The sequence below is a fragment of the Diadema antillarum genome, unplaced genomic scaffold (genome assembly GCF_040938485.1).
Source record: "Diadema antillarum isolate AM-2024a unplaced genomic scaffold, OU_Dant_1.0 seq00000821_RagTag, whole genome shotgun sequence".
Lineage (NCBI taxonomy): Eukaryota > Metazoa > Echinodermata > Echinoidea > Diadematoida > Diadematidae > Diadema > Diadema antillarum.
In genome coordinates this window covers 2,713,100-2,741,051 of record NW_027271698.1, presented here as the reverse complement: position 1 = coordinate 2,741,051, position 27,952 = coordinate 2,713,100, and the positions used below count along the sequence as shown (strand labels likewise).

At 39.3% G+C, this 27,952-nt stretch overlaps 1 protein-coding gene across 1 annotated transcript; it reads right to left on the bottom strand.

Moving 5' to 3' along the window:
• Positions 1 to 378: 378 nt before the first annotated feature.
• On the bottom strand, positions 379 to 27,952 carry LOC139739880 (ATP-dependent RNA helicase SUPV3L1, mitochondrial-like). The gene is made up of 15 exons (XM_071650483.1): positions 27,519 to 27,952; positions 24,068 to 24,145; positions 23,361 to 23,583; positions 22,623 to 22,791; positions 21,521 to 21,632; positions 20,348 to 20,425; positions 19,665 to 19,808; positions 17,704 to 17,832; positions 16,777 to 16,870; positions 14,365 to 14,455; positions 7,125 to 7,334; positions 5,601 to 5,777; positions 4,251 to 4,399; positions 2,867 to 3,057; positions 379 to 1,402 (listed from the first exon to the last, which is right to left on the bottom strand). The coding sequence occupies exons 1-15, from the start codon at positions 27,898 to 27,900 to the stop codon at positions 1,029 to 1,031; spliced, it is 2,601 nt and encodes an 866-aa protein (XP_071506584.1). The 5' UTR covers positions 27,901 to 27,952; the 3' UTR covers positions 379 to 1,028.

The window sequence follows — 27,952 nt, the reverse complement described above, 5'->3', positions numbered from 1 at the left end:
GATAAAATTTGCGTTAATTTTATCTCTACATATTACTTTTTTGAGATTTGAACATTTGGGCCCGAATTCACGAAGGTGGTACAAATGAAACCATTGCTTAAACCATGGACAAATACCATGTAGCGCCAAGTGTCACATGGAATATTTTGTTACGAAATTGGTCGTTTCATCAATAAATTGACCGTTTTGTTAACGTTGTGGGATGAAATGTTCATTTAGTTACAAAATGTTGTTGTTTCGTTACAAAAGAATAATTTCATCTACGAAATTACTGAATTTGTAATCAAAATATTCCAAGCCACACTTGGCGCTCCATGGTTTTTGTCCATGGTTTGACCATGTTTCATTTGTACCACCTTCGTGAATTTGGGCCTTGGAGTCAAGCTAGTCTTTGATACAGTCCATTGTTTAATATGTTTGGATATTGAGAAATTTCAAATCCACCTTCATTCTATACCATTACGATGAGCAGCAACCCTATTCACATTCAGTGTCAGCATGTTCCTCATATACATGTAAGTATTTGCTGTGCTAAACTTTGATTTCTTGCATAATCGTATGATAGACTGGATATCAACTGCCACCACATAAGAATGTCACTGACATGCCGAAGACTGAGAAAAAAATCTTTTTTTGACTTTGGCAAAAATATAAATCTCATTTCAATCTTCCATGTTCAGTCTCTAATACAAAAAAGGCAGTATCTTTTAATTCATCAGCATTGTGCTTCATGATAGAAACAGTACACTGAAATATCATCTGGCTTTGCCTGTAAATGTTCGTCATCAAATAATTCTATCTCCATTACATAGATGTTGATTAACACAATACGGGTGTAAAAAGAAGTGCATGACATGCCTCACAAAGGTACGTTCACCAGTGTGGTGTCAACACGGAGATTTGGTGCATATTCCCCAGGATTGTCTTCCGCACACATCAGACGTACTATTATCCTTGGATGGTTCCAGTTTTCCTCTCAGAGGGAATGCCTGGTGATGACGACAAACATTTCACCTCATACGATGCTCTTATTTCTTCCGCTTTCCCGTTTTCCTCCGTGGCTTTTTGCCGCCATCGTCGTCGCCGTCGCTGTCCTGACTACCGAACTCCGTCCTGCTCCTGCGGCTTGCCCGTTTCCACTCAGCCTGCAGTTGTTCCAACATCTCTTCAGAGATCAGACCTTGCTTGACCAGCTCCTTACTAAGACGACCGGACAACCCACCCAGCTTCCTTGAGAGGTCCTCTGTGCTTGACCTTCGACCTCCCAATGAGCCTGATGGCGCCCTCTTTGGTCGGCCCGTGCCATCCTCGGAAGAATCCTGAGAGCCTAACTCACCATCACTGCCACTGCCTCCTGTCATTCCACTGGACTGTTGGTCGTCAGGCCTAGAAATAGTCACATCTGTTGGGGTGAAAAAGTTACAAAAGTTACAAAATCACATCACTGCCTTGCGAAAATGTGGCATTCACTTTCATAAAGCTGTGATTTGAACAGATAAAAACCTTATCATCATTGTCAACACTTTTTCCCCTTCATTCAATCTCATGACCATGACAGTTATGTCTCTCTCAGACACAAAGGCCCGAATTCACGAAGGTGGTACAATTGAAAACCACAGTTTAAACCATGGACAATTTGTATGGAGCACTAAGTGTCGCATGGCCTATTTCGTTACGAAATGATCATTTCGTCGACAAAATGACTGATTTCGTAACGAAATAGGCCATGCGACACTTGGCACTCCATACAAATTGTCCATGGTTTAAACCGTGGTTTTCAATTGTACCACCTTCATGAATTCGGGCCTTTGTGTGCAGTCTCAGCAAGCGGTGACTCTCCGTGGGTGAACGAACTCAAAAGGGCACAAGTAGAAACACTTCAGGAGCATTCCTGTGCCCAACTTTGTGTATAAATGGAGTATTTGTCCAGACTTGAGACACAAAGACAGCACCATAGGCTGACAACGCTCTTCAAAATGTTTAGTGGAGCATTAGATGTCCCATCCCACCCATGGCATCTGCTGAATATAAACCACAGAGAAGCAGATGCAGTCATGACAAGCAGTTCTGTGTCTTCCAGCGTTCATCAACACCTTTCAGTCAGTCATTTTTCTGAGAAACAGTCAACTTTTGGAACAACCTGCCACACGCAGCTGTTTACCTATCAACCAGTGCATCTTTTAATTCTGCCCTTACTAATAAATGTGCAAATCAAACATGTCTACTCCCGCTTGCACTATAAATTGTGGTCATAGTCCTTTGCAGATCTTTCGGAAGGGATCAACGCAGGGTACTGTAAAAGCTATTATTTAAGCGTACTGATATTTTCACAAATGAGGAGGTAACAGACATTTTTCCGAGATGTTATTTTTGTGATTTTAACTTCCAGGCTATCGTAAGTGCACTAATGCCCGTCTGCTTGCTATACAGTATGTCCCCCCAAAAAATTACAATTCACTTTTCGCATTGATAACACCCAATATGATTAAACCATCTAAATGTAAATGCTCTTGGAAATGCAAATTAATGTGTGAACACAACAGACAGAACAGATACACAGATAGAGGGAAGAGATTCCTGACATGCTCTACAAAATTCCTCATTTCTCTTTGATCACTGAAGCAAATCGAATGGGGTTTTCTGTAAGATGTGGGCAATGAGTTATAGTTTCATACCCTGAAATTGTATTTGGATTGATTCACTATTTTTAAAGCTATTGCAGAGGGTACCATTGTAATTTTTTGGGGGACATACGGTACTTTCGCATGTTGCTAGATTACGTGGTCCAACAGTGATCAGCGAAGTTCGTTAAAATTAAACCCTGCGAAAATAACATCTTATGCTGTACTCAAGGTTCCCGTCTCACCTCCTCTCTTGCCATGCCTCTTCCTCTCCTGAATGTCTGGGTCAGGGAGGGAGGTCATCCCGTTGGATCTCGTCTCGCTGGCCCGGATCAGCCTCGTGATGTTGATCACACCCATCTGGATGATGTCGTCCAGCTCGCCTTGGATGTCTTGGATGAGGGCAGTGTCTGGAAACATGTCCATGAAGCGGTAGCTGTGGTGAAGATGGCAACGAAAGATTTGTGGTCACTCCATATATTGGTCATGGTATACACCTTTAAACTTTCCTAAAGTCTCTCTGTTCATCAAGCATTCCATTTTTTAATTTCATAGTCCAAATTCCATTATACACAAGGAACTTGATTATCCGGCCACGTCGGGATCGGCGGGCGTCCAGATTACCGATTTGGCCGGATAAGAGAGATATGCTCAAATACAGCATTTCTAGCATATCATGCTCAGGGTATACACATGTTATTACCAATTCATTATAGTATGATCATCTGCATGGCAATGTCATTTTTCATAGTACATGATACGAAAATAAAATGAAATATATGTAAAATATCTCTTTATCTATTATCTGTGTGATCGATATCGACCGACAATGAGATCAATATTGTGACGCGTTGAATACTGCTACTACATTGTACTGTAACCACTGCTGTTCACTGAGTGCCTGTGACAAGCGCAGCACCAGTCATCATTATCATCTCATGAACTGTTCCGCTGTAATGATTGGAATATGTCCCGTTGTGTATTTGCACGATACTGGTTGAACGTGTGTTTGTTTTGAATGAGATTTGGCACTGAATATACATGAAAACATTAAAAACGATGTCAGCCAGGCGACGTCTTGATATAAGAGATCCAGATAATCGAGGTCCTACTGTATATCCTTTCTCCCTTATCTTCCCTTGCTTATCATGCATTACTCTACTAGAAAATGTTTGTGTTCAAATATTTGTTCTTGTTGTCACTTTCTCAATGTCATTATGGTCATAATCATTGTTATCCATTACCTTTTTCATCACCTTTACTACATAAGTCTTCTCATATCCTTAATCAAAATAATCTTCATCATTACCATCATCACGATCATTGTTATCTTCTCTATTGTAATCAACGTCGCATTTGTTACCTTTATCGTAACGATCACCGTCATCATCATTGTCATGACTACCTTAATCACCAAAATGGTCACCATCATAACCATCATCAATATCATTGTTATAATCATAATTATCATTATCATCATCACCACCACCATTACCACCAACAGCCACTACCACCACTACCATCACCATTACCAATATCACTACCACCACCACTATCGCCACCATTGCGCACCATAATCAACATCAAAGCTACCATCACCATCATCACCACCACCACTACGATGATCACCTCAACCACAGGTAGAGATCCATCACGTCATGCACCGCCTCTAGGTGCATCAAGTCCCGGATGTTCTTTGGCACCCTGAGTGGCCAGCCGATGGAGCGACAGAACCAGTCAAAGGTGATGGGTATGTTGCGGCTGTACTGCCTGGCAAACTGTGGGAAGTGAAAGTTGAGTCACATGATTCAAAAGTAAACATCTTCCTGAGTCTATTGCGGAATTACCCTGGGGCAGTACCTTTTTGTTGTTGTCGTTGTGTGTGGGGATGCAATATATCATAACAAGAGTACATACAAATGCAACTCCCTTGGATGGACTGCTGCAAGCTGTTTCCTAGGCATTCAGCAAGATCCAAGCACAGCTACATGCACTGGTGCACTGTAAAACAAAGCATCATCCATAATTGCATCATACACTCTTCTAATGGTTTCAAACTCAGTTGCATAATTTCAATTGCGTAACAGTAAACACACAAGACATACCGGTACTTCACAAAGAAACTGCTCAGTACACACTATCACATCAAAATGACGCCACCTCAGATTATAGGCCATTTGAAGAATTATTTTTGCTACTTTAGAAGGTTGCAACTTGATGAAAATTGCATCTCTTGCATATATCTTAGTACTATCATACATTGCAGGAGACTAAACACATCAACTCCTGCATCTCACCTCTGCTTGTGGGAATGAAAGCATGCTATTAAGGGACATATTCAATTGCCTCATATGAAATAAGTGGTACACAGGCCTTTTCTTTTTAAATTTTAGGGTGTCTTTCCATCTGGATAAGCGTTTCAGCGACTGAGGCCAGAGGTAAGTCATAGATTGCATGATTTTATCATATAATTGATTTTATGTAGAATTCTTATCTGAAAGTCTACAGAAATGGGACACACCACTTAATAGCCCTACATGAATTACTACCCTGAACTATTCATTGCCACAACCTTTCAGATAGAATACCTATCTCTAATCCTGGAATTTCAATTACGATTTTGATTTCCTTAAAAAAAATTCCTGAATGAACAAACGAACAAACACAAAATAAGATCTTTCCTGAAAATAAAATATATGTATATGAAAAATACAATATTTTACAATAAGATTAAAATGAGTACATTTTCAGCTACACAAGATGCTTCTTGGGACAGATTTTTCATGTTAAGACAATAATTCAGCCATTGAGGATGAGTTCAAAGAATACTTGGGCAAGTGTCTTTGGGTAATGCGTGTTGCAGCAAAATTAGCCGGTCCTAAACGGTTAAAAGAGAATGAAGTGGGATGTGAGTAGTAGGCCTACTAGTGCTATCTCTCCAGAGGAAATCCACACCTAGTAACCTACTATTGACCTTACCTTGAGGAACATGGTGCAGATGAAGGGTAGTTTACGGTTGATGGGGGCGCAGCAGAAGACATATCGGGCACGGAGGTGGAGGGGAACATGCTGGATCATGTCAGCTAGGAACTTGAAGTCATCCACATTGCACACAAAATAATTCTTCTCCACTTGGGACAAGGTGATGAAAATATCCTGGATTGGGCAGAACAAGCAAGAAGTCATCATCAAACCTTCTATCATGAATGGAAATGGGTCAGTAGCTTGTATACCATCTGGGATTTTTAAATTCTTCCTAAATCATAAATAAACGCAAACAGAGGGAAACTGATCAGAAAATGAATATAATTAATTAGTGGAAAAATGTGCAAAAAACCCGAATAAATCCCATTTTCTTTGCTCATTTTTCCACTCATAAATCATGAAAAGTTAAAACTATTCTTATTCTCATGATGAACATAAACCGTATTTATCATGATAATAACAATCGTAAACTGAAATATACCAGTGTCTGAGAAGCAGATATTAAACCCAATTCCATACTCGAAAAGCACTCGGAGAGTGCAGACCTCTGCCAAGCAGCTGATTTCCATCCATACACACATGCTGAAAATCGCCCAATTTCCCAATATAGAAGCATTTTGAACACAACATCAGCTCCTAGCTATGCAGCGTCTTTCCATTCAAAGCAGGCGCTTTAGAGCTTGTATGCAAACCTCAAATATGCACAGCCTGAAATCCCAAGTTCATTGACCCTATCTATTCGCTAGATTACTTATACTGCTCTCCCATAGTGAGCGAAAAATGTCTACAAAAATATCTAGAAATTATAAGAAACTTTTCACTCTCACGAAAATCTCAAGAAACGCAGGGATTTCTGGTAAGTAGATGTTCACACTTTAATGCATTTTTCACTGTAGTGAAGGATGCAACATCAAATGTTATTCTTCAATGTCTTAGTAACTCACAATTCAATGTGATACATTATCATCTATATAGGACGTTTTAGCAGCGCATTGAGTATTGTTTTCCGCTCAATTTTTACCGTTCAATAATACTAGTAATCAGAGCATATTGAACGAAACGCATAGGCCAACTAATTCCCCATAGGCTACCATTGTTACTTGCCTTTCAAGATCACACCGTATTCAGTCTCGTCTGTTGCGCGAGCGTTTGCTGAGTGCGCAAATGTTTGCTACTAGTGCGCGTCATTTTGTTACAATTCACAAGCGTGCAAACATTTTGCTAGTTGCTTGCTTTACACGCAGTTTTAGGGGCTTCCCCTTTTCAGCGCTGGATGTGACTGCCAAGTCAACTTCAAAGACGAGTAGAAGCTCGGTATTTTTGTGCAGTTTATGTTTGCTCTACTTGATTGTAGATGATAATAATTATATTGGATGGCCTTAATTCATGGAATACCAGGGAATATTGCACAAGTGTCAATATTGCACTCATCTTTGATTCGCGCAATATTGACCCTAACTCGTGCAATATTCCCTGGAATCCCATTCATAGCCATCCAATATAATATAATTAACTCACAATCAAATTGGAGAGTGTGGCATCAGGCAAGTGGTAGGCAAAGAGTTCGATCTGCTCTGCCGTGGGATGGAGTCCACCAGCTTCTATTGTCTCTACAGGGTGTGCCAAGATCTCCTTCAGGAGGGGCAAGTCTGTGGCGTGAAAAGTTGTCGCTTCTCCCTCCTCGAACTGAGTGCCATACCTTCCCGCCCTTCCAGCAATCTGCAAGGCCTGTGGGTTAGACATCAGGATTTAGATACAAGTTATAGCATAGAAAAGATGTTCCTGCTGATGCAGAAATGCAACATCACAAGAGGGAATTTATAGATCAAAGAAACCCCTCTAGAATGAGTTTTTTTCACATAACATCAAGGTTCTCGCCAGGAATTTATTCACGCTTGTCGGCATTTATGCGCGCTGTTCTGGGCGAAGCGCGGAAGCCTTTGCTAATGCTCAATACAACACAGATAAATCGCCGCTAAAATGCCACTAAATGCGACATTTTCACGGAGATGTAATGAACGTTGTGAGGGGCATATTCTCACAGAAACAATGCAGAAACTCCATACCTTTTGTTAGCGGCAGTTCCTAAATAATAAATGAAAGAGAAGTAGGTGCCGATGGTGGAGGTTCCGATTTCTTTTAGGCCTTTCCTGTTTCACTGTTATAATAATTAGCCGCCTCTGCATCGCAACAACGCGCGCCGTGTTGCTTTCTCGCCGTCTGCTCGACCACGTGGTAGGCCTATTGCATGCAGATGCGCGAGAAGCGATCGAGAACTTTCGGGACATCGTTGCACTTTCATTTCTGGGTATACTGCGGTAGTTTGGCCGTGACATCAAAGAGATATCATACAAAAATGTAATGATGGTCATTATTCCGAAGGTTTGTTTAATCATAAAATGAAACGATTCATTACTGAGTACTTCGAAGGTTTGTAATCGAAAACAACAACAACACCAAAGGTCGGTACTACAGATGAATGTTCAAAATAAAACTGATTTCGTTCGAAGATTAACAAGCATTTTTTCTTTATTATTTTCCGATCAACGAACCTTCAGAAAGGAATCTATCATCTATCATCGTTATTGTTTCAGAATAACAAACCTTCAGAATAAGAAAACACCCTTTTGGGGCCGTTGTTGTACTCCGAAATTATACTGGCAGAACATTCGAAATAACAAAACTGATTTCGTTTGGATATAAACGAATATTTTCTCCTTTATAATTTTTCTATTCACGATCATTCAGAATTAAGAATGTAGAGTATTATTTTGCCATTATTCTTTCGGAGTAACGAACCCTGAGGGTAAGAAAACTGTAACCGTTTTCATTTCTTCTTTATCGTTTTCCGATTAACGATCGTTCAGAATTAAGAATCTAAAGTATTATATCGTTATTCTTTCGCAGTAACGAACCTTCAGAGTAAAAGAAAACTGTAACCGTTTTGGGGCCGTCGTTTTATTCTGAAATTTCAATGACGGAAACGTTCGAAATAACAAAACTGATTTCATTGTGAAATGAACGGACATTTTTTAAAATCATTTTTGGATTAACGAACCTTCAGAATAAGGAATATAGTATTATTTTTTCATTAATCTGTCGGAGTAACGAACCCTAAGAGTAAGAAAAGTGCAACTGTTTTTGGGCAGTTTTATTCCAAATTTCACTGGCAAAACGTTCGAAATGACGCACTGATTTCGTTTTGAAATTTACGGACATTTTTCTTTATTCAATTTTCGGTTAACGAACCTTCAGAATAAAGAATCTATTATTATTTCATCATTACTACTTCTGTCGGAATAACAGACCCTTATAGAGTACGAAAACACGCTGTTTTGTGCCGTCGTTTTATTCCGAAATTTCACTGACAGAAACGTTCGAAATAACAAAACTGATTTCGTTGTGAAATGAACGGACATTTTTTCTAATCATTTTTTGGATTAACGAACCTTCAGAATAGGGAATCTAGCATTATTTTATCATTAATCTGTCGGAGTAACGAACCCTCAGAGTAAGAAAACTGCAACTGTTTTGGGGCAGTCGTTTTATTCCAAAATTTCACTGGCAAAACGTTTGAAATGACGCACTGATTTCGTTTTGAAATTTACGGGCATTTTTCTTTATTCAATTTTCGGTTAACGAACTTTCAGAATAAAGAATCTACAATTTATTATTTCATCATTACTACTTCTGTCGGAATAACAGACCCTTAGAGTACGAAAACACGCTGTTTTGTGCCGTCGTTTTATTCCGAAATTTCACTGGCAGAACGTTCGAAATGACAAAACTGATTTCGTCGTGAAATGAACGGACATTTTTTCTTAATCATTCTTGGATTAACGAACCTTCAGAATAAAGAATCTAGCATCATTTTATCATTAATCTGGCGGAGTAACGAAAAAAAAATGAATCCTGGTGGCGATAACTGATGCTGGTGTAGAGAAAAACAAAGACAGCTCGCTCAAAAGATGCTTCCTTCTTTGCAGATTATTTTCTCCCCAGTCATTCCTATCGTTCTCCTCCCATGAACCCCTGCCATGCACGGACGATGAACAAAACAAAATGTTACCGATGCTGCAATGAAAAAAAGAAGAAAGAAACACTCCCTCAAAGCAAATTATCTACACTTTTCAAGTTGAACAAATTGATGTTCGTAATGAAGAATAAAAAAAAAAGCACGACCTCAAGCAGTGGGGAAACTTGATATCATGGCTTGTGGAAATTTCCATGATATTTCCACGAAAGCCAGGTGTCAGATAAAGAATGTCGCGCGTACTGCCACCTTGCTTCAGTGGTCGTAAACAGCGTGTACATAGCATGTAAACCAACTGGGAACATTGATGAATGATCATCATTTATTTTCTGCCCATGAAGGCCCCCTAACCCACCTTTTAACAAACCAAGCCAGAAGCACGTGGAGCATTACGTATACGTTGAACTTGAAAGACCATCATGACAGAATTACTATAAATTTCGGCCCGGAGAAGGAAAATGGAATATTCACGAATGACCTTTACAAATCCATAGAAATTGAAAAGGCTAAAATGGAACGCATGGCTTTTTAGATTTAAAAAAAATAACCCACTGAAACTACCAAAACCTAAATAACAATTTGCATTTGCTTACTCCATCGCACGTTCTTTTTTTCTTTTCTTTTTTTAACGAAAAATGGAGTTAATTTTCTCTCTGCGGCAATGCTTTGAACACATCTAATTTTGCGTCATTGCCGATGGCCAGCTTCCTAAAGAATTGATACGAATCCTTTCAAATATACGAAACAGTCTAAAGATCCTGGATCCTGGCGGTGAATTTCGGTGGTATTATAAATCCTGCTCACTATCAAAATTTAATCATCTGTTCCTTGCGCCATTTTACCAACCAACTGTTCCTGAAAATTTCATCCTAATCTGTTCCCAAATTTTGACTTATTTTGCGAATAGAGAGACAGACAGGCAGACAAACTAACAAACAAACCAAAGCAGCCAAAAAAAAAAAAAGAAAATACAACCTTTGGCGAAGGGGGGCATGCATTTCATATCGTTTGTTTTTGCGTAACCCGACAACAAGCGTGACAACAAGCGAGCACGTGTCAGCCTTCCTCAGCCTCGCTCGGCCTCCGACCCTCTCTTCCCGTCCTCTCTCTCCCTCTCACAATACACTGTAGCGTTGTACACGCAGGCGGCTGGATAAGTGGCCGGCTGGGTGCTTGTGCATGTGTGTGTGGATCCCAAATCAGAGCGCATGTGAGTGAGCAAGTGTGTGATGTGGTGTGTATCAGCAGGGAGGTGAGACCTCCCTGGTATCAGCTAGTACGTCGCTCTGTTGAGCCGCGTTGTTGTGATCGGTGCGGTGACTGCGTGGGTAAATTTTTGCGCTTGTATAAGTATGTAAACTGCAGCTGCTTTCAACATCTAGCTTCTTTTCTAGCCAGATAATAAAGACTGAAAAAGGCGAGAAATTGGTCCGAACTTAGCTCGTCAAGCAAGTTACCCTTGTCGGCAAGTTCACGCGTAGTGTTACCCTTGTCGGCAAGTTTTACCCTTGTCGGCAATTGCTTCTTCAAACCGCACGCTTGTCGGGGCCGACAAGGGTGATATACGCTGGCGAGATCCCTGATAACATTACATGACATGTAACATGCTCTCAATGAGTAATGTTTTTGAAGATAATGATACTGTTCATCTTCCATGCAGATCTGTGTGTGTACGTGAGCCTGTGCATATTTTCGCACTGCAAACCCCAAGTTAGGCATATCTTAGGAATTTCAGTTAACAGTTCTTGTTTTTAATTGTTAGAATACAAACACAATCTCTGTTATGAATGTATATTGTAGAAAATTCCATTGCAATATATTTGGTTTAATGATTGTTTTGTCACTGAACTATTTGAAAGATATCAATCAAAGAGTTCAGAAAAGTGAGAAAAAATTTTTAATTTGCTATATTCCCGTTTTTAACATGGCTGCCATGAAAAACTGTGAATGCTTGTAATACCCCCATCTCACTAGACGGCGATTCCGCTACGATCATAAAAAATCGACAAAGCGCTGCGGATCGTGGCTTGATCGCTTTAAATCTTCTCCATCGTATCTTAAGCGGTTCAGAAGTGCGGAGGATCGCCACCATCGCCATGGTCGGCGACCTCGCTACGGAAGTTTTGAACATGTCCAAGACTTCCGTAGCGAGGTGGCGACCGATCGCCATGGTTTTAGAGCGTATCACCATCGCATCACGAGCGCATTAAAAGCTCCATATTCGTAGCTTTGAAGGGGTAGCATCGCGCAAAGCATAACTCAAGCGCATCAAAAGCGGCTCCCATAGAAAGTGATGCACAGACCAGGAAGGCGGACATGAAGAAAAACGTATAAAATTAATTTTTCAACGTACACTCAGTACGTATCTACTTTGTTTATTAAATTGTTTGTTTGTCATATATCATCGCAAGTCAATGAAAGTAAAAATTAAGTTGTAATATTTTCAAATATATCTTCATAAAATTGTCTCATTGTAGGATATGATTTGTAGTTTGCTCATAAGCCGGTTCTTTAATATTATATACTCATTTTATCCTTTCAATTGAATGGATGACTTAACTAATAGTGCAATTTCACATCAGGTTCTAACTGGTGTGTTCTAGAATGCTAAGATATAAGGGTAAAACCATATTCTGCATATCCATGTTGGTTTGACACTGACATCTGCCTGAAGAAATTCAATCATGAAACCCATTTTATAACCCGATCGCTTGAAATCGTAGCACGAGTCCAGCGTAAACATATCATTGTCGCTCCGATCGTATCACTGTTGTAACGAGGTCTTGATAAGCGTACGAATATTGCAACACAGTCGGATCGATCGCAGAAGCAGCGCATCTCGTCGGCCTGGAAATGAGGCAATAACGTGGCAGAGTCGTATTATCATCGTCGCGCTATCGCCTACAGCGCAAATTGAGCGTGGAGAAACTGCAGTGTAATCGCCTCGGAGGCCAAAAAATGGAGACGGACAGCGATCGCGCCACAATTTGTTAAATCTTCACAGATCGCCATGGTCGCCACGGTCGCCTTCCTAGTGAGATGGGGGCCTAAGCAAACAACCAACCAATGGCTATAAGTCCCCCCCCAAAAAAAGAGAAAAAAAAAAAAAAAAAAAAAAAACTAGATATATCGCTACAGCGACTGATATGCCTCCGCCATAATGCATGATTCTCCTAATAGGTCTATAGTACAATGTCTTGACAATGTGTGATGACAGTTTCACACAATTGGCAAAATATTAAAATGACAGGTTTGCCACAAATGTGCTGAATGTTCACTTTCCTAGAACTAGGTTCAATTGGATGAATGATTAAAATGTCAGAGTGCAGGTATTTGGGGAACTGATGATTTTTACTTGACTTTTGACCCTTTTATAAGTTTATGCATTGAGTAATTTTCAAGGTATTGAGGAAAAGTATAATTTCAGTATCAAATGGGAAAATAGCATTATCTAAACCTGGCCTTTGACCTTTGACCTCACAGTTCCAAAGAGAATCACTGTTAGGTTGAACATGCATAAATATGTAAGTTTCATGATGATACCTTGAGTTCCTTTTGAGATATGGAGGAAAAAGTGCAATTCAACACTTTCCCTTGACCTTTGACCTTTTGGCAAGAAACTTCCCACAGAATATATATCGGGTAATACATGCAACATCAAGTTAAAAAAAAAACCTTCAGGCATTGCATAAATATAAGGAAAGTAGTGATATTTTGAGGAGTTGACCTTGACCTTTGACCCCCTGACCTTTGAACCATGACCCCCAACTTCCCTAGATAATCACTGCCCATTGGAACAAGCATATATACTAAGTTCCATGAAGATACCTTGAACCATTTGCGAGATATGGAGAAAAACATGAATTTTCAACCTTTTTTTCGCAAAATAACCTGTGACCTTTGACCCCGTGACCCTAAAATCCAAACAAAGTATTATCCCTCCAGGATATACCCTCATACCAAGTTTGATGTAAAACCACCACACGGTTCTTGATATATCAACAAAAACAAAACGGGACGGACGTACGGACGGACAGACGGACGACCCAAAAACATAATGCCTCCGGCCACTTTGTTGGCGGAGGCATAAAAAAGTGCTAGGCAATGAGAATAAAGTGCCTGGCCTAGGGTCACAAACACTGCAGCCAAGGGACTTGAATGCCAGACCTCAGATTAACAGTTCATTATCATATCCACTAAGCCACAACAGTGTAGATGGAGGAGATTTAATTGAAGATGTGTCATTTGTGGCAATAAATTGTGCTACATGGAAATGGGCTCAGCACATTGATAAAATTGAAATAAATAACTTTGTACCTAATTTTCCCATGGGCACTGGGATTATTTTACTGGTATTGCATAGCAATTCGCTTTGAATTTGGGTATGACTACTATACAAAATTCCATTTGTATAGCAATTTTATTACACAGCATTATACACTATTTTGCTTAAAATGTACGTCCATCGACTAAAACTGCTATTCAATTTCGCAGAGGGAAACTATTCCCTCTACTAGACTCATACAACCATCATCTTCAAATTATTGAGTGAATTGGATACTGATAATAAGAACAACTTGGATGAACCAAAATCAAGATGCATCAAGAATTATGCTCATAAGTTCAGCATTAAACTCAGTCCTTCCTCTAGGCTTTGAAGTTCTACAAAGCTAGCTGTTTATCTCTTTAGTTGGATCAAAGCTAATTTGCATAGATGAAACTTACCTGAGAAGTTGTAAGTCTGTCCATTTCCTTTTCTCCTTTCTCATTGATTGTCGGACGGATGAGGGTGTTGAAAATCACCCTTTTGATGCTCCTATGTCACAGAACAATAAAATCAAGGAAATAAATGACTGTCAATCTGCACAAAGTTTCGGGCTGTATGACTACTTTTCCATTAAACCTCTGCTTCATAAGGATATAGATTTTGATAGTACCATTGCAGAGTTCTCACACATGTAACACCTTTAATGTATACAGATAAAGCATGGACTTTTTTGAGGTACAATATCTCCAATAAAATGCAATTCCTTGAGGATATGATAAGGACAAATAGCCGCAGGAGGAAGGTCTAACATTTGCAAAAATAAATCAAGATCATGAACCTTGCAAAATCTAATTCTTTTCTTTTTTAAATTCAAAAGACAGCCATAAGATTGCGCAAGGATGGAATTATTGCTTTCCCCTTTGCATCTAGCTGGTAAATCAATGACTGCGAATGACATAGCCTAGAAAAGCTTCAGAAGATCTCTGATGTGAAGATCTGAAGAGGTTTTCTTTTCTTTTTCTAGAAACTGATAAGAAAGAAATAGGAAGAGACAGAGACAAAGAAAACTACCCAGTACTTCACAGTACACAAATGTTTGTAGACAAACATTTATTGTGATTTCAATATTAAGTTGCTCCACTTAACCCTAAAGGGGCCGGGCTTTTTTGGCTATGCTCAGGCCGGGGGGGGGGGATGGATTCCGCCCCCCCCCCCCCCCCCCCCCCCCCCCCCCCGAGATCTCGGCCATCGGTGGCGCGATCGCGATGAAATTTTGCATGCGTGAGACCCGCGTCATAATCTACAAGATTGTGTCATAAGATTTTTTGAAACAATCAATTTCTAATTTTAATTAATTAATTATGCAAATTAAGCTCAAGATCATATTTTTGCCTAATTAAAAGCATTGAGAGTCTAATTTTTGGTCTGTAAATCTGTTTCAGCATATTCAACGATTGTACATCACAAAAACTTCCAAAATTAATTTCAATTCTTATGTATTTTATTATTTTCAAAATTTCTTATGTATTTCCTCGTTTTTCAACTTTTGTTTTTTCTTTGTTTTTTCATTGGAAATTGTCACTGACCACTTTTCTACCATAATTACCACAAAACTAATCAATGAAAGTGATTAATTGTAAAAATAATCAGGTTTTTATGACTTTCACGACAGAGCACTGTTTTCCATAGGAAATGTACACAAAATTACAAAATTGTGCCCGTTTTGGGGCGACATTCCGTTACAAAAATGGGCGTGGCTTCGCAAAAGTACGCGCGGACGTCGCAAATTTGGTCTCAAAAGTTGCGCGAGACTTGAACAAACAAAGTCAAGAAGCCTCGCGACGAGGCCTTCTCGCGTAACAGAATTATAGCGCAAAACGCCCCCCCCCCCCCCCACCCCTTTTAGGGTTAAAGGTGCATGGTCCCGGTGTTTTAGTCAAATCAGTACGCGGGCGCACGGCGCAAGTTTCCTATAGAGACCTACGCTATTGACTCCTCTTTAGCGCATACGCTTTGGCCCACTTCCCCAAATCCGAAGAAGTCCGATCCACTGTAGTCAGTGGTCCGATCACAGTTCGGCTCATGATTCGGCCAAGGGGATGACAGCTTTAGCAAACTTCTTTTGTGATGTCATAATAACAAGCACATATGCACGCACCCTGGCATTACTACAGACTGCGCGATGCGCAGAGAAGACAACGAAGGCAACGTTACTTAGCAACACCTACGCACTTTACTCTTGATGACAGCTCAACTTCAGTAATTTTCGTATCAATGCTAACGGTGATCGGCAGTATCATCAACAGCGCCCTCTACACTCCCGGGACTATGCCCCTTTAAAGGTAAAACATAGTTCTCAGAAGAGCTCAAACTTCATCTCTCACAACTTCAAAATTGCTTGTAAAACATCAAAAGGATCTACCAAGAAACTTGTCTGGCTGATGCAATTTGCCAGGATAATGAGTGGGTTTTGGAGTATTTTGACATCACAAGTGTAAAATAATTTTGATTCTTCCTGTTCAGTTGTGGGTAGGTTAAACACTACATGATGACCGATCATGCCCCAGCAGTAACATTTCACAGCAAGTTGCATGCAATGCCCTCTTGAGCAGAACATTGATGTATATTGCTATGGCTTGATTAGTAATCGATTACCAAACATTACATAGCAGCTACGATTGCACATGTTCTGAGATTGCAATACTGTTGTTTTACCCTTTTGGCTAATCTTTCAAAATTTTCCCTTTACCCGACTAGAATTGTATTATCAGTGTCATATTTTAGAACAAAAATTGACAGTTTCTGTAGGCATGTGAGAGTTATGTATTCCCTTTAAGAAGCAGTTAGCAAATCCCTCGCGTAACACTCACAGATTCAGTCCCATGCCGATGGCATCTGTAGCAATCAAAATCTTACAGGGATCCTCAGGGTCATTGAACTTTGCTGCCTGGCTGAGTTTGGCTCCTACATAAAGAGAAAGAATACATGACATGGTATCCCATCATGCTTCAGAACAATCAGAATACACAGAGTGAATGTCATCTGTCTTCTGGTACACATATTTACACTATTGGGCAAATAATGCTACTCATTCAGAGTTATATACGAAATTAGGTCAACACAAGTGGACATACTAACTAACCTATCAATTCTAGAATGAATTTGAAATCCATCACAATCTATGTACACTGTTTCCATTCAGTGGCAATACCTAAAGCTATTATTTACATAAATCTTGCAAATTCTATCAAGATCAGTCTCCTGAGCTCCTGAGCTAATAAGTCTCCTGAGTGCTATTGAGTGAAAAAAGATTTTTTGCTGATGGATAGTATTACATCAGAAAGTAAACTTGAAAGTGCAAATATTCCCCATTTTTACATTGGGTCCCACACTCCTATCAACTGTCCCCGAGCTGCGCGGAGAACTGTCATTCAGGTAGTGCCATGCCACTGACCACCAGAATTCACACATTTGATGAACACAGCCGAGCGCTATCAATATAGAGCCAACTGTCACTCTCCCAAATTTTGTCCCCGGACCCCCACAAGCTTCAGGGGAACACTGGGAGAAGTCCTGGTGAGCAGCCACACTTGTTTTCGAGGGGAAAGTCCTGCATGGGACCCAGTATGAATGAGTGGCAAGTAATATATTCTACTCCCAAGCATGCACTACACTGAAATACTGTGACCATCCAAACATGTACTCTACTGAAATACTATGACCATCCAAGAATGCACTTTACTGAAATACTATGAACATCCAAGCATGCACTTTACTGAAATACAGTGACCACCCACCTGGGGGCAGGGAGCCGTAGATGACAGCGCACTCTTTTCCCATTGCCTCCAGCTGTCTGCTGATGGAGTAAAGGTCATTCTTACTGAAGGCCACGATACAGTCTCCTGGTCTTACATTCTCCAGACTCCCTGGTGACGTCAGGAACAAAGAAACCAATTATTGAAATATCATCCGTGAAATCTCTGGCATAATTAGCATCATAGGCCCGAATTCACAACGGTGGTTTAAACGTAGACAATGGTACCAAGGTACCAAATTTGTACCATGGTCTAAAATTAGCGTTAATTAGGCGTACCTTTGACATTTGTGTATCAATGCACGCTTGCTACTATACGTCTGTTGGCGTACATAATCCGTCAATCGTATTTACGCAGAAGAAATTTGCATAAAATTGAACAATTGTTCAATTGTACCACCTTCATGAATTCGGGTCACATAGTTCATATACTCCAGGCAACATGGTCTACTGGTTAGTACACTGTGCTTCCAAAAGGGAGGTCTTGGGTTCAAGCCCTGCCTTCTACAAATCTGTGTCCTTCAGTGTTAATACACTGTAACTAAAATGCTCCTCTACACCAGGGTGCATGAATGGGAACCCATTAAGGAAGTTGAATGCTACTGTGGCTGGATTTTAATAGCATGTGCGCATTTGAAAGTGGCAGCCTAGCTGTCCAACTCCACATGGTATGGAGTGAATACAGTGTAAACTGAAGTTTGATTCCAGTGACTAGGGTACTTTATCATGCTGTGAATCTATTACAGGGCACTTCAAACACTTTGACCACACCACAGTGGAAATGCCCTGAGCAAAAATCCCAATATTTGCAGAATTTTTATTTTCGTGGATTTTGGAATAATTTTTGGCTAGCGCGAATTGTAAAGGATAAATCCATGAAAATATCTTCACACTTTTCTATGCACATTTTGAGCATATGTGCATATGTTAGTGGCTGCCAGTACAGGCATGGTTCATTCAAATGGATTGTTTGTGTAAATGTGAAATTGTCTAGAGTCAGGCCTGATACGCACATATCTGTATGCATGTTGCGCAGTAAAGTAGTTCATTAATTATTTATGCCTGGGAATGTCAAATCAAATTCTGTATTTTTTGTGAATTGGTAGAATAGGTACGAGAAAGCAATGCAAATTTGATAATCCACGAATATGTTTTTGAGCTGCTCAGCGTAAACATTTAATCTCCTGAAAATGAAAATGTTTACAGTATCATTATCAAGTAAGAGCTGAAAACTCACTGATGTCCTGGACAGTGTTTATAATATAGACTACCTGGTATATATATGGATCTTTGTAAAGGTTCGTAACTCACATGACAGTGATAACTGGATAAGATCAGAACTTTAGAACACAAGATCCTGACTTTTAAATCCTGCCTGGCTTTAGCACCCTTGAACAAATTTAATCCACACTTTCCCTCTTGATTTGCTTGGCAGAACTGGTGCAAGGCAAAGCTGGAGTGATAACATTCCAGAGCTCTCTGTAATAGTAGTGTTCACTTCAGAGAGGTTAGTGTAGTTAACTAAAGCTTTCTGTTATCACAAATTGAAGGGAGAGTATAGTAATTGGTTGAGGTGAGGATTTAGCCTTCAACTCTTTGCAAGGTACTTAGAGATCATTTTATGAAATGTTAAAGAGCATACAATTCTAAGAGGAATTCAAAGTTCATTTGAGGAAAATCCTTTTTGAAATGGTAGAGATATCCACAAACAAAGTAAAACAAAGCGATCCAAATAGAAGGTGGGTCCAAACCTTTTATTAGGATTTCTTTGTTTTCAAAGCCAATTTACATCAATTAAACTTTGAATACCTCTTAGAATTATATACTCTTTCATATATGTTATAACAGGTTTCTAATTATCTCAAAAAATCATTATCAAAAAATGTCGGAAACCTCTAGCCCCATCTCAGCCAAAAGTGTAACATCCCTTTATGATCTCCCTACCCAGCGCTTCATCCAAAATCTTCAGTGGAGTGAGTCTCTTGTAGTGTCTCACTTCTAGCTCCTCCCCAGTCGAGACGGTCAGTTGTTGAATGAGGTCGATGGCCGCTGGCTCCCCGCACAGGTGAATCTCCTTTGCATTGACCCCTGGTGTTGGCATTCCATACACAGCAAACAGAATGACTCATTATACAATGTCATCATTCAAATTAGTGCAAATAGTCTTCTCCTACAAGATACTATAATCATACCAAGCATTTCACCCATGGATATGATCGACAGCAAAACATCTGTGATATCACAGAAAGAGTACTATAGGTTATAATGGCGGTGACAGCTGGACAGATTGACAGGTCATAGTATAATCTGAATTTCTTCACAACCATGCACACAGAGGAAAAAAGTAACGGCGGTTGTTTCAAACCTTTCATATACAAGAAGGCTTATGATGTACTGGACAAACATTTCATGTTTACTTACTCATTATTCAACCACACAACGATTTCACAGCTTTTCCAGTGATTCTATTATTGGGAGAATACAGGAGGCTCTCTAAATGGTGAGAATTGTGCCTCAAGTTTGGTGGGGGAAATTGTTACATATTTAATACAGATAAGAGAGGTTCATATCTTTAGTAAAAGCTCTCAAATATTGTATGGTTTCTTAAATGAGACGATAGGATTTACCAAGCAGTGCTCTAGTCCACGCCCAGCCACGAGTAGGGTCTCTCAACATTTGAATCTCATCCACCACAGCAACCTCGTCTGAGTAGGAGAAAAGTGATATACACTGTAACTCATTTCAGAATGGTTGCATGGCATCTGAGCAAGAGAAAAATTATATATCCCATTTAAGAATGGTTGCATGGCATCTGAATAGGCATGGGGAATCAAAATGATGATGGAAGCAACAGATCAATAAATGTGAAGCAGGACACTTACAAAATAACCACTACTAACATTCAACTGAGTTAAATAAATTTTTGTCTTTGGAGTCATGGGGTAAGCTGAACATGAGCAATAGAGCAAATATATAAACGAAGGAAAAAGGATCAGGTGATAGTTTCACATGTGCCTAAATCAAGTTTGGCAAGGCAGCCAATGCAAATGCAGGGAACTCTAATGTACTGTCATTAAAGTTCATTTTCAGTGAATGCCATTCCATGTGTTTACCGCAATATATGAAACAACAAACTTGCACATTTTTATTTTCATGTTAGTTTTGATTCTTGATCAATGCATTGAAAATTTCATGGCGACAAATATTAAACATTTCCATTTTGCAGAATCATATCAAATCATGAATAATAGACTAACAGTGTGATTGAAAGAATAGTGGCTGGATAATTCAATCAGGAGTAAGTGAACAATTCTATGCACTATGGAATGAATAAATGAGTCAAACAATCAAGTACAGGGGAATTTTGCTGCTTAAATTATCATCTTGTCATTAGTAAATGGTTACCTCTGAATTTCACTGCATATCTTACATTGGAGAAAGATTACATGGAACTAGTTGATTTGATTAGATTTGCACAAAGATACATTTGTACAATTTGCCAATTTGACAGTGAAGCAGGAACTTAAATCTTTAAAATTGTATGCTAAATTTCAGAATAAGTTGTCAATGTAGCAAATAAGAGGTATTGCAAAATTCTGCAGCCAAAACAAACAATTAATGAATGAATAACAAAGGGAACATAATTATGAAAGGAAATATTTAACTCTACTTTGTGAAACACACACAATGAATAGTTAGAATAATTTTCAAAAATATACCACATCACACTAAAGAATGTCATCTTAAGGACTTCATTGGCTGAGGTATGATATAGAAAAGACATTGGTGTCATGGCTCACATGGTTGGGAGACACTCGTCATCTCCACAGTGCAGGCGACGTGAGAAGATGGGATGCAGTCAGGATGGGCAAACTTCCTCTCCTCCCCCGTCACTAGGTCACACATAATACCCTGAAAATAAGAACCACAAAGTCTCAACAGTACATAGGCTCTTATTTCAACAGCAACAAAACTGTACTGATATGCAGGCTAATATTCAATCTCTTGTGCTCTCGTTTTAATTATGGCTCTTTCCAAATGAAGAAATGTCACTGTGTGACAGACATATCGGATCAGAAGACTCCATTATCATTTTTATTATCATGGATAGATTACGATGATGAATATTTGTTCTTGTTTAATTCACAGGAAGTGACTATTGTTTGCAATTGTTGGGGCAGCCGAATGAAATATGGACAATGCAATTCAAAATCATAAGTAGCATGGCCTTTCTATGTCTTGAAACTAAATGTTGGCATGCAAAGATGAATTCAAAACCTATTGTAAAATGATAACAGGAACCAAAGGCAAAAATAAAACCCCCAGTGTTTGAAGTAACAATTTACACAAAAAATGAAACAAGTTTGTAACACTGTAATTGGATTGGTAGAAACCACAGTTATGCATGATTTTCACGCTTCTTTTTACACAGCATTTTTTTCTACGCACCGGCACCTGGTTACCCAGTAAAGTTTAAAGAAAAAGAGACAACTGACGCATGGTTAAAACATATTCTGAGGCCAAATGTACTTTTTTGGTGTATGAAATGGGAAATTGCTTTTATCAAGCAGGCTGAATCAAATTTATGAAAACAAAACCTATGCCAATGAAAAACAATAACTACTTATTTTGGATGAAGAAAAATATGCTAAATATACAATGTACTGGTACGAGTGGTAGATACCTTGGCATACATCTAGATGCAGTTCTGGTCACTCTTTGTCTACCACTACCTAGCATCTCACCTGGGTCCCGTTTCATAAAACTTGTTATCAATAACAACTACCACATTTCTATGACAAATTTGCTCTCAGCCAATCAGATGCAAGGATTCCTGTAGCTTTATTTATAACAACCATCATATCTTGTCATTGATAACAAGCTTTATTGTCGATAACTCACCCTTTCATTAGTCTTTTTGTGCACCTCATTGGCTAGGAGTTTCAGGGGTCCACAGTAGACACCTGACTTGGCAGTACTGAACCTCTCCAGGGCGTGGTAGGTCTTCCCGCTGTTGGTTGGCCCAGCATGAAAGACAATCTTCCTCTGAATGGCCCTGGCTTCCGGATACCTTGGGTGGAGGGTGGCACAGAATATGGTATCACTTCTAATTTTGAAATTTTTTGATTATCTTGTAGAATGTGAATTTCATAGCAGATCATAGTTCATAGAGACAAAATACTAACAGTGACTGTCATTATACTGTGGACATGAGTTCATACATTTAACATACAGGTAGTCTTGAAGTGACAACAAGTCTGTATTTTTTCCATCCTCAGCATATAATCAGAAACAGGTTGCAGAAATGAATTATAACCTTGATTCTATTCATGGGCTCACCATAGGCTTCCTCGTTTGTTTGTTTTTAAAATCTACATTAGCATAATCATCACCACCTGTATCATCATCATCATCATATCACGATCAATATCATAACTTCAGTAAAATATACAAGAATATAAATGATGTCACCATTTGCAAACACACACAAAATGCGAGAAATATAGAGAAGTATTGGCTGATTGTTTATCTAATTGGTTATTTGCTTGTTTTTGAATGTAAGAATCCAGATCACGTCTGATCTGTATGCCTGAAGGGAACAATAATTGCGTCACTGTTAGTAAAACTTGTCCTCTTTACCAATGAGCTGGGTCAGAGAGGTCACTAATCTTCTTCAGGTCTTCCATGCAGTCCAGGGCAGGGAAGATCTGGCGAGCATGGCGCATGAAGTAGGGGAAGATGTCGTCGATGTGCCCCGCCCCTACAAGGATGTCGCTAAGGATGATATGCAAATCAGGCTCCAGGGCCTCAGCATCCATCACATACTTTTGAAAGCTCACAAAACTCTGGTGGAACAAATTATCTGAAAGAAAAAAGTTATGTATACTCTTACTAAGAACAATCTTCATATTTGATGTGATCTGGAAGAAGAGAAACTGAATTATTTTGTTCTTTCAAAGTAATTTGCCTGGGCAGTAAAATTAGGAGAGGAAGGTTTGTGATATGATTATTATCAATTTGATGAAATATAAAACATCTAAAGAATATATCTAAAGAAAAGGCTTATTGAAAATGATCCTTAAACAAATGTCATGATATAAATATGTGCAATCATTTATGATCATGTGATTAGGTTGAAACAAACATGAGTACAAACTACACAATAAAATTCACAATAACTTGAAATCAAGTCAAAGAAAGAATACAATGTACATTATAAAAGAAAAGAAGGAAAAAAAAAAGAGAGAAAAGTCCATATTGCATCAAACAGGGAGCCTCCAGATAACTCGCTATAGGCAGCAGAGTTCAGTAAGAATGGGATGATCTCACTGTGTGTGTAGTCTTACCATCTAGACCTTGCTCAGCAGCCAGCTTCTGGATTGGCAGCCTCTTTGAGAACTTGTTCAGAATCTTCAGTAGCTCATCTAGTGGATTTGATTTGAAAACACAAAATAATACACACCTTGATATCAGTTTAGGTATCAATGATTTAAAGTTTAACTGGAATATGCATACTTTGTGTTTGTGCCAGAATAGGTGCACAAACTTGAGCAATTAAAAATGCAGTTCTACATATTTTATAAGTTTTTGTGCATCATCAGTCTATCTACATGTGACAGGATTTTTTTTTTTTAAAGGACAGACGTACCACAAACAGCTGCCAGCACAGTCTGCTCACAGTATTTAATTTCCTTTTTAGATGTGCTTATCCTTCGTAAGATATTATAATGAGAATTTTAAAACAGATGAGAACAATGTAGAACATTACATACCATGTAAACTTAGCATTATGGTCAGATAAATATTTCGTGTGACACCTTGCTCTTACTCGCACCTATACAGGGATATCTATTTGTAAGCTTATTATAACTAGTATAAATGGTACAAAGCATCAAGTAAAATTCCAGTTAGAACTCTTAAATAATCTCAATTTCATATAATCTCATTTTTACCCTTATTACATTGATAATTATTAAGGTTATATATTATTAAGATTGTATGAAAATGAATAACATTAACCAGCAAAGCAACATTAGGCCAAGTAAAAAAAGAAAGCAGTTTCTCGTCCGGGTTTTTTGAGCAAGGCGATGAGGGAGGTCCTTACTATTTAATATCTTACTATTTTTTCGAGGATTGTCAAAATGAAAGTAATATGTGTTTCTCGTCCGGTAATTCTGAGAAAGGTAACGAGAGAGGGGTTTACTATTTTCTATATCCAATTTATGAAATGAAATATCACTCTGGTAGCTGTGTTATGAGAGACCAGGTCCCAAGTGTATGTCTTGCCTGCACTCTGTGCATTTTCAAACAAATAGATATATTATGTACCATACTTGAAACGAAACTTCATGCATGCAGAAATACATTTGCTTTTTCTTTCCACTACAGATGTCAAGGGAAAATGACCATCTTAATACTGGTATTTCTGATACCAGTGTACTTGCAATTCTGATGTATTGTGCTATTAATTGAAACAGGTATAAAACATGTCTTTCAACAAATGTACGACTGAAATTAATTCCATGATATTCAAAACACTGCTTTATTTATCATTTGTGTTTATGACTTTTTGAGTCCACACAGCTGGTATGTATAGTTCTTCACAGTACAATTGTAGCACATTCAACTGGAAACTAGCTTGTACAATTGCAGATGGATGTCAAAATGATACTGATGTGGCATTATAGCATTAAACATTTAAAGATGTTTCTTCATGTTCTAAAAAGACATTTGATAATCACTCATCATTTGGATGATGAATTATTGTATACCAAAACTACATAAATGTAGTAAAACATGTACCTGTGCAGGTAAGTCACATTCTCCCTTCATTTCTTCCATGGCCATCATTACAGTGATACCAAGAAGCAGCAGTGATATAAACAGCAAAATACAACGTGTAATGACAATTTCAGTTCACGCTCATCAAAACTGCTTATTACTTTTCAAAGTTTTGGCTATTAACATTCGTTTGTGGGTGTATTTTATTTGTTTGTTTTGTGTGTTTTTCCCTCGTGAAAGACGTAATGATTTCTTCGTATCGAACGTAAACTGCATGTTTACCGTAAATAAGCCATTCAGCTCAGCTCAGCTACGGCGCATTCGATTCATCGAACTTGCAGTAACCTCTTATAGGCAGGAGCACATGGCGCATTCCTTTAAACTTGAAAGTGAAGCCACGTGTTTGTACATCGGCGCTTCCACACACAGCGCGGCATTTTGCGATCATCGTTATAGCAGACTTTCCGATTCCAGTCAGGGGAAAAGGAATTGGAATACTTCGGAAAAGACTGATGTTTAAAATCTAATGAAATGAAAAAAGCCTGAAAACAACGCGTGATTATGTTTTCATAGTAAACGATAATTGGAAACACGGAACAGAGTACCGGTATCGCATCCGCTCACAAAGAAGCTCTCTTGAGAAGATGAAAGCATTCCACGTCCCCTGCTAGATAGTGGAAGCTTCCATAATCATCCCAGCAAGTTTTTGGAGGTACATACTTGCACTTGTACACATTCACTGCGAGAAAGCAATCAATCAACGCTGAACATTGCGTAGTTTGGCATCTTTATCGTGCTGGTGACCAGCTCGATGCTTCGGCATGTGTCATAACGTTATGTTTAGAGCCTGTAGGCCTCATAAGTCGACGAGTTTAATTCAAAATAGCAAAAAGAGGGAGATTGAAAAAATACGAATTCTGGTGGAAAAATATGAATTTTGGAGCTGCTGAGTACTAATTTGTGCTTCCAAAGGTTGGCAGCTCTGGGCCCCGTTTTATGAAGAGTTAGAATTGATTATGAAGTCGATTTCAACTGTAAGTCTATAGCAGACTGTGTAGTAAGGAAAATTAAAATTGATTTATATCTTTTGATAAAACGGGGCCCTGGTATTAAAGCCGTTCGCTGTGCACACGTGCGCTTGAGATCGGTTCTCTTCATCACTGCACTCCACGATTTTTTTTCCAGCTCCAGAACGCGCGCATGCTATGCTGGCTGGCTGGTCTCCTTTATGACTAGTATGTGGTTACAGTACATCGCGCAATCAATCTAGCAGCACATGAAGCGGGCAACAGCACGAGAAAAATGTACAGAAGGTGCTCAACGTCCTGTCTACACCACGACGTACCGAGTGCGCTGTACATCACAGCCCAGGCCGCGCCCGCCCGCGCCCATCCAATTACAGTTCAACTGCTTTGTGGGTCATTCCTTCTTGCCGAGCTCGCAGTGTGAAATGCATGCGTTATTACATACGCACTACAGAAGCTACAGCTGTACTACAGCTATAAAGTAGAGGACGCAAGGCGTAATTAGAAATGAGACATCACGATTGGTAGGTGAATTGTCGATTTTTTTTTTCGGCGGCCGAAAAAATAGTAAAATATCAAAAAAGTCGATGCGGCAACTGAAAATCGATGCGAGCGGGGAGCGGGCTGGGACGAGAATTATGAATTTCTTGGTATTTTCAGCGCCATTTTGAAAATAGTAAATAGTAAAAAAATCGACGCGGCGGCCAAAATCGATGCGCGCGAGGACGAGAAACTGGTTTCTTTTTTTACTTGGCCTTATTTTTACCCATATTTTAAGCATTTTTTAGTCATGACTTTACCTTCGACTTCACTCATTTATCATAATACAATGCAAATTGCTCAGGATGCCAGAGGACAGTTTGTTCTAAAAAAAAATCATATATAATCATGTTGAATTTTTTTAGAAGTAGAGCCATAATAGACCTAGATCTAACGTAGTGCAAGAATAGAGACACCATGTGCTGCTGCGCTGCGCTGCTGTTTAGCTCACCTTTCTTATTCTTCAAATCGCCACCCAACTCTTCGCCAATGTTGATGTCATCTGGATTGTTTGCGGCTTTGACAGGAACAGGAATGAACAACGCGGTCACATTTTTGTCCCCGTTTTTATCGGAGAGATTCCTGCGAATTTGCCAACATAAACGTGGCTCTTTTGACGATTTCTGACGAGGATGAAGTTGCTTTGCAGAAAGTACGGCAGCTGAGAGAGTACGAGCGGGTTGCTCGCGTCCCGCTGGCCCGCCAGTTGCCGGCCAATTGAGTCGTGATATCGCGCTAAAAGTTGGAGACACGCGAATAGTTTCCCGGCTTGATAGGGAAAGACAGGAAAACCTCCTTGCCAGCATATGCGATTTTCCACACGTTGTTGACATGGTAGTTGTTTAACTTCGTAAACTGTTTCAGGTTATGAGGTTCTTCATTTAA

What these genes read in the sequence shown, in the direction of transcription:
- LOC139739880 (XM_071650483.1), bottom strand. Translation starts at nt 27,900, where the DNA reads ATGTCAACAACGTGTGGAAAATCGCATATGCTGGCAAGGAGGTTTTCC. An exon ending in ACAAAAAGACTAATGAAAGG is followed by an intron (nt 21,633 to 22,622) that starts GTGAGTTATCGA and finishes TCTTATTTTCAG; the next exon opens with GGTATTATGTGTGACCTAGT. An exon ending in GATTTTGGATGAAGCGCTGG is followed by an intron (nt 17,833 to 19,664) that starts GTAGGGAGATCA and finishes TGACGTCACCAG; the next exon opens with GGAGTCTGGAGAATGTAAGA.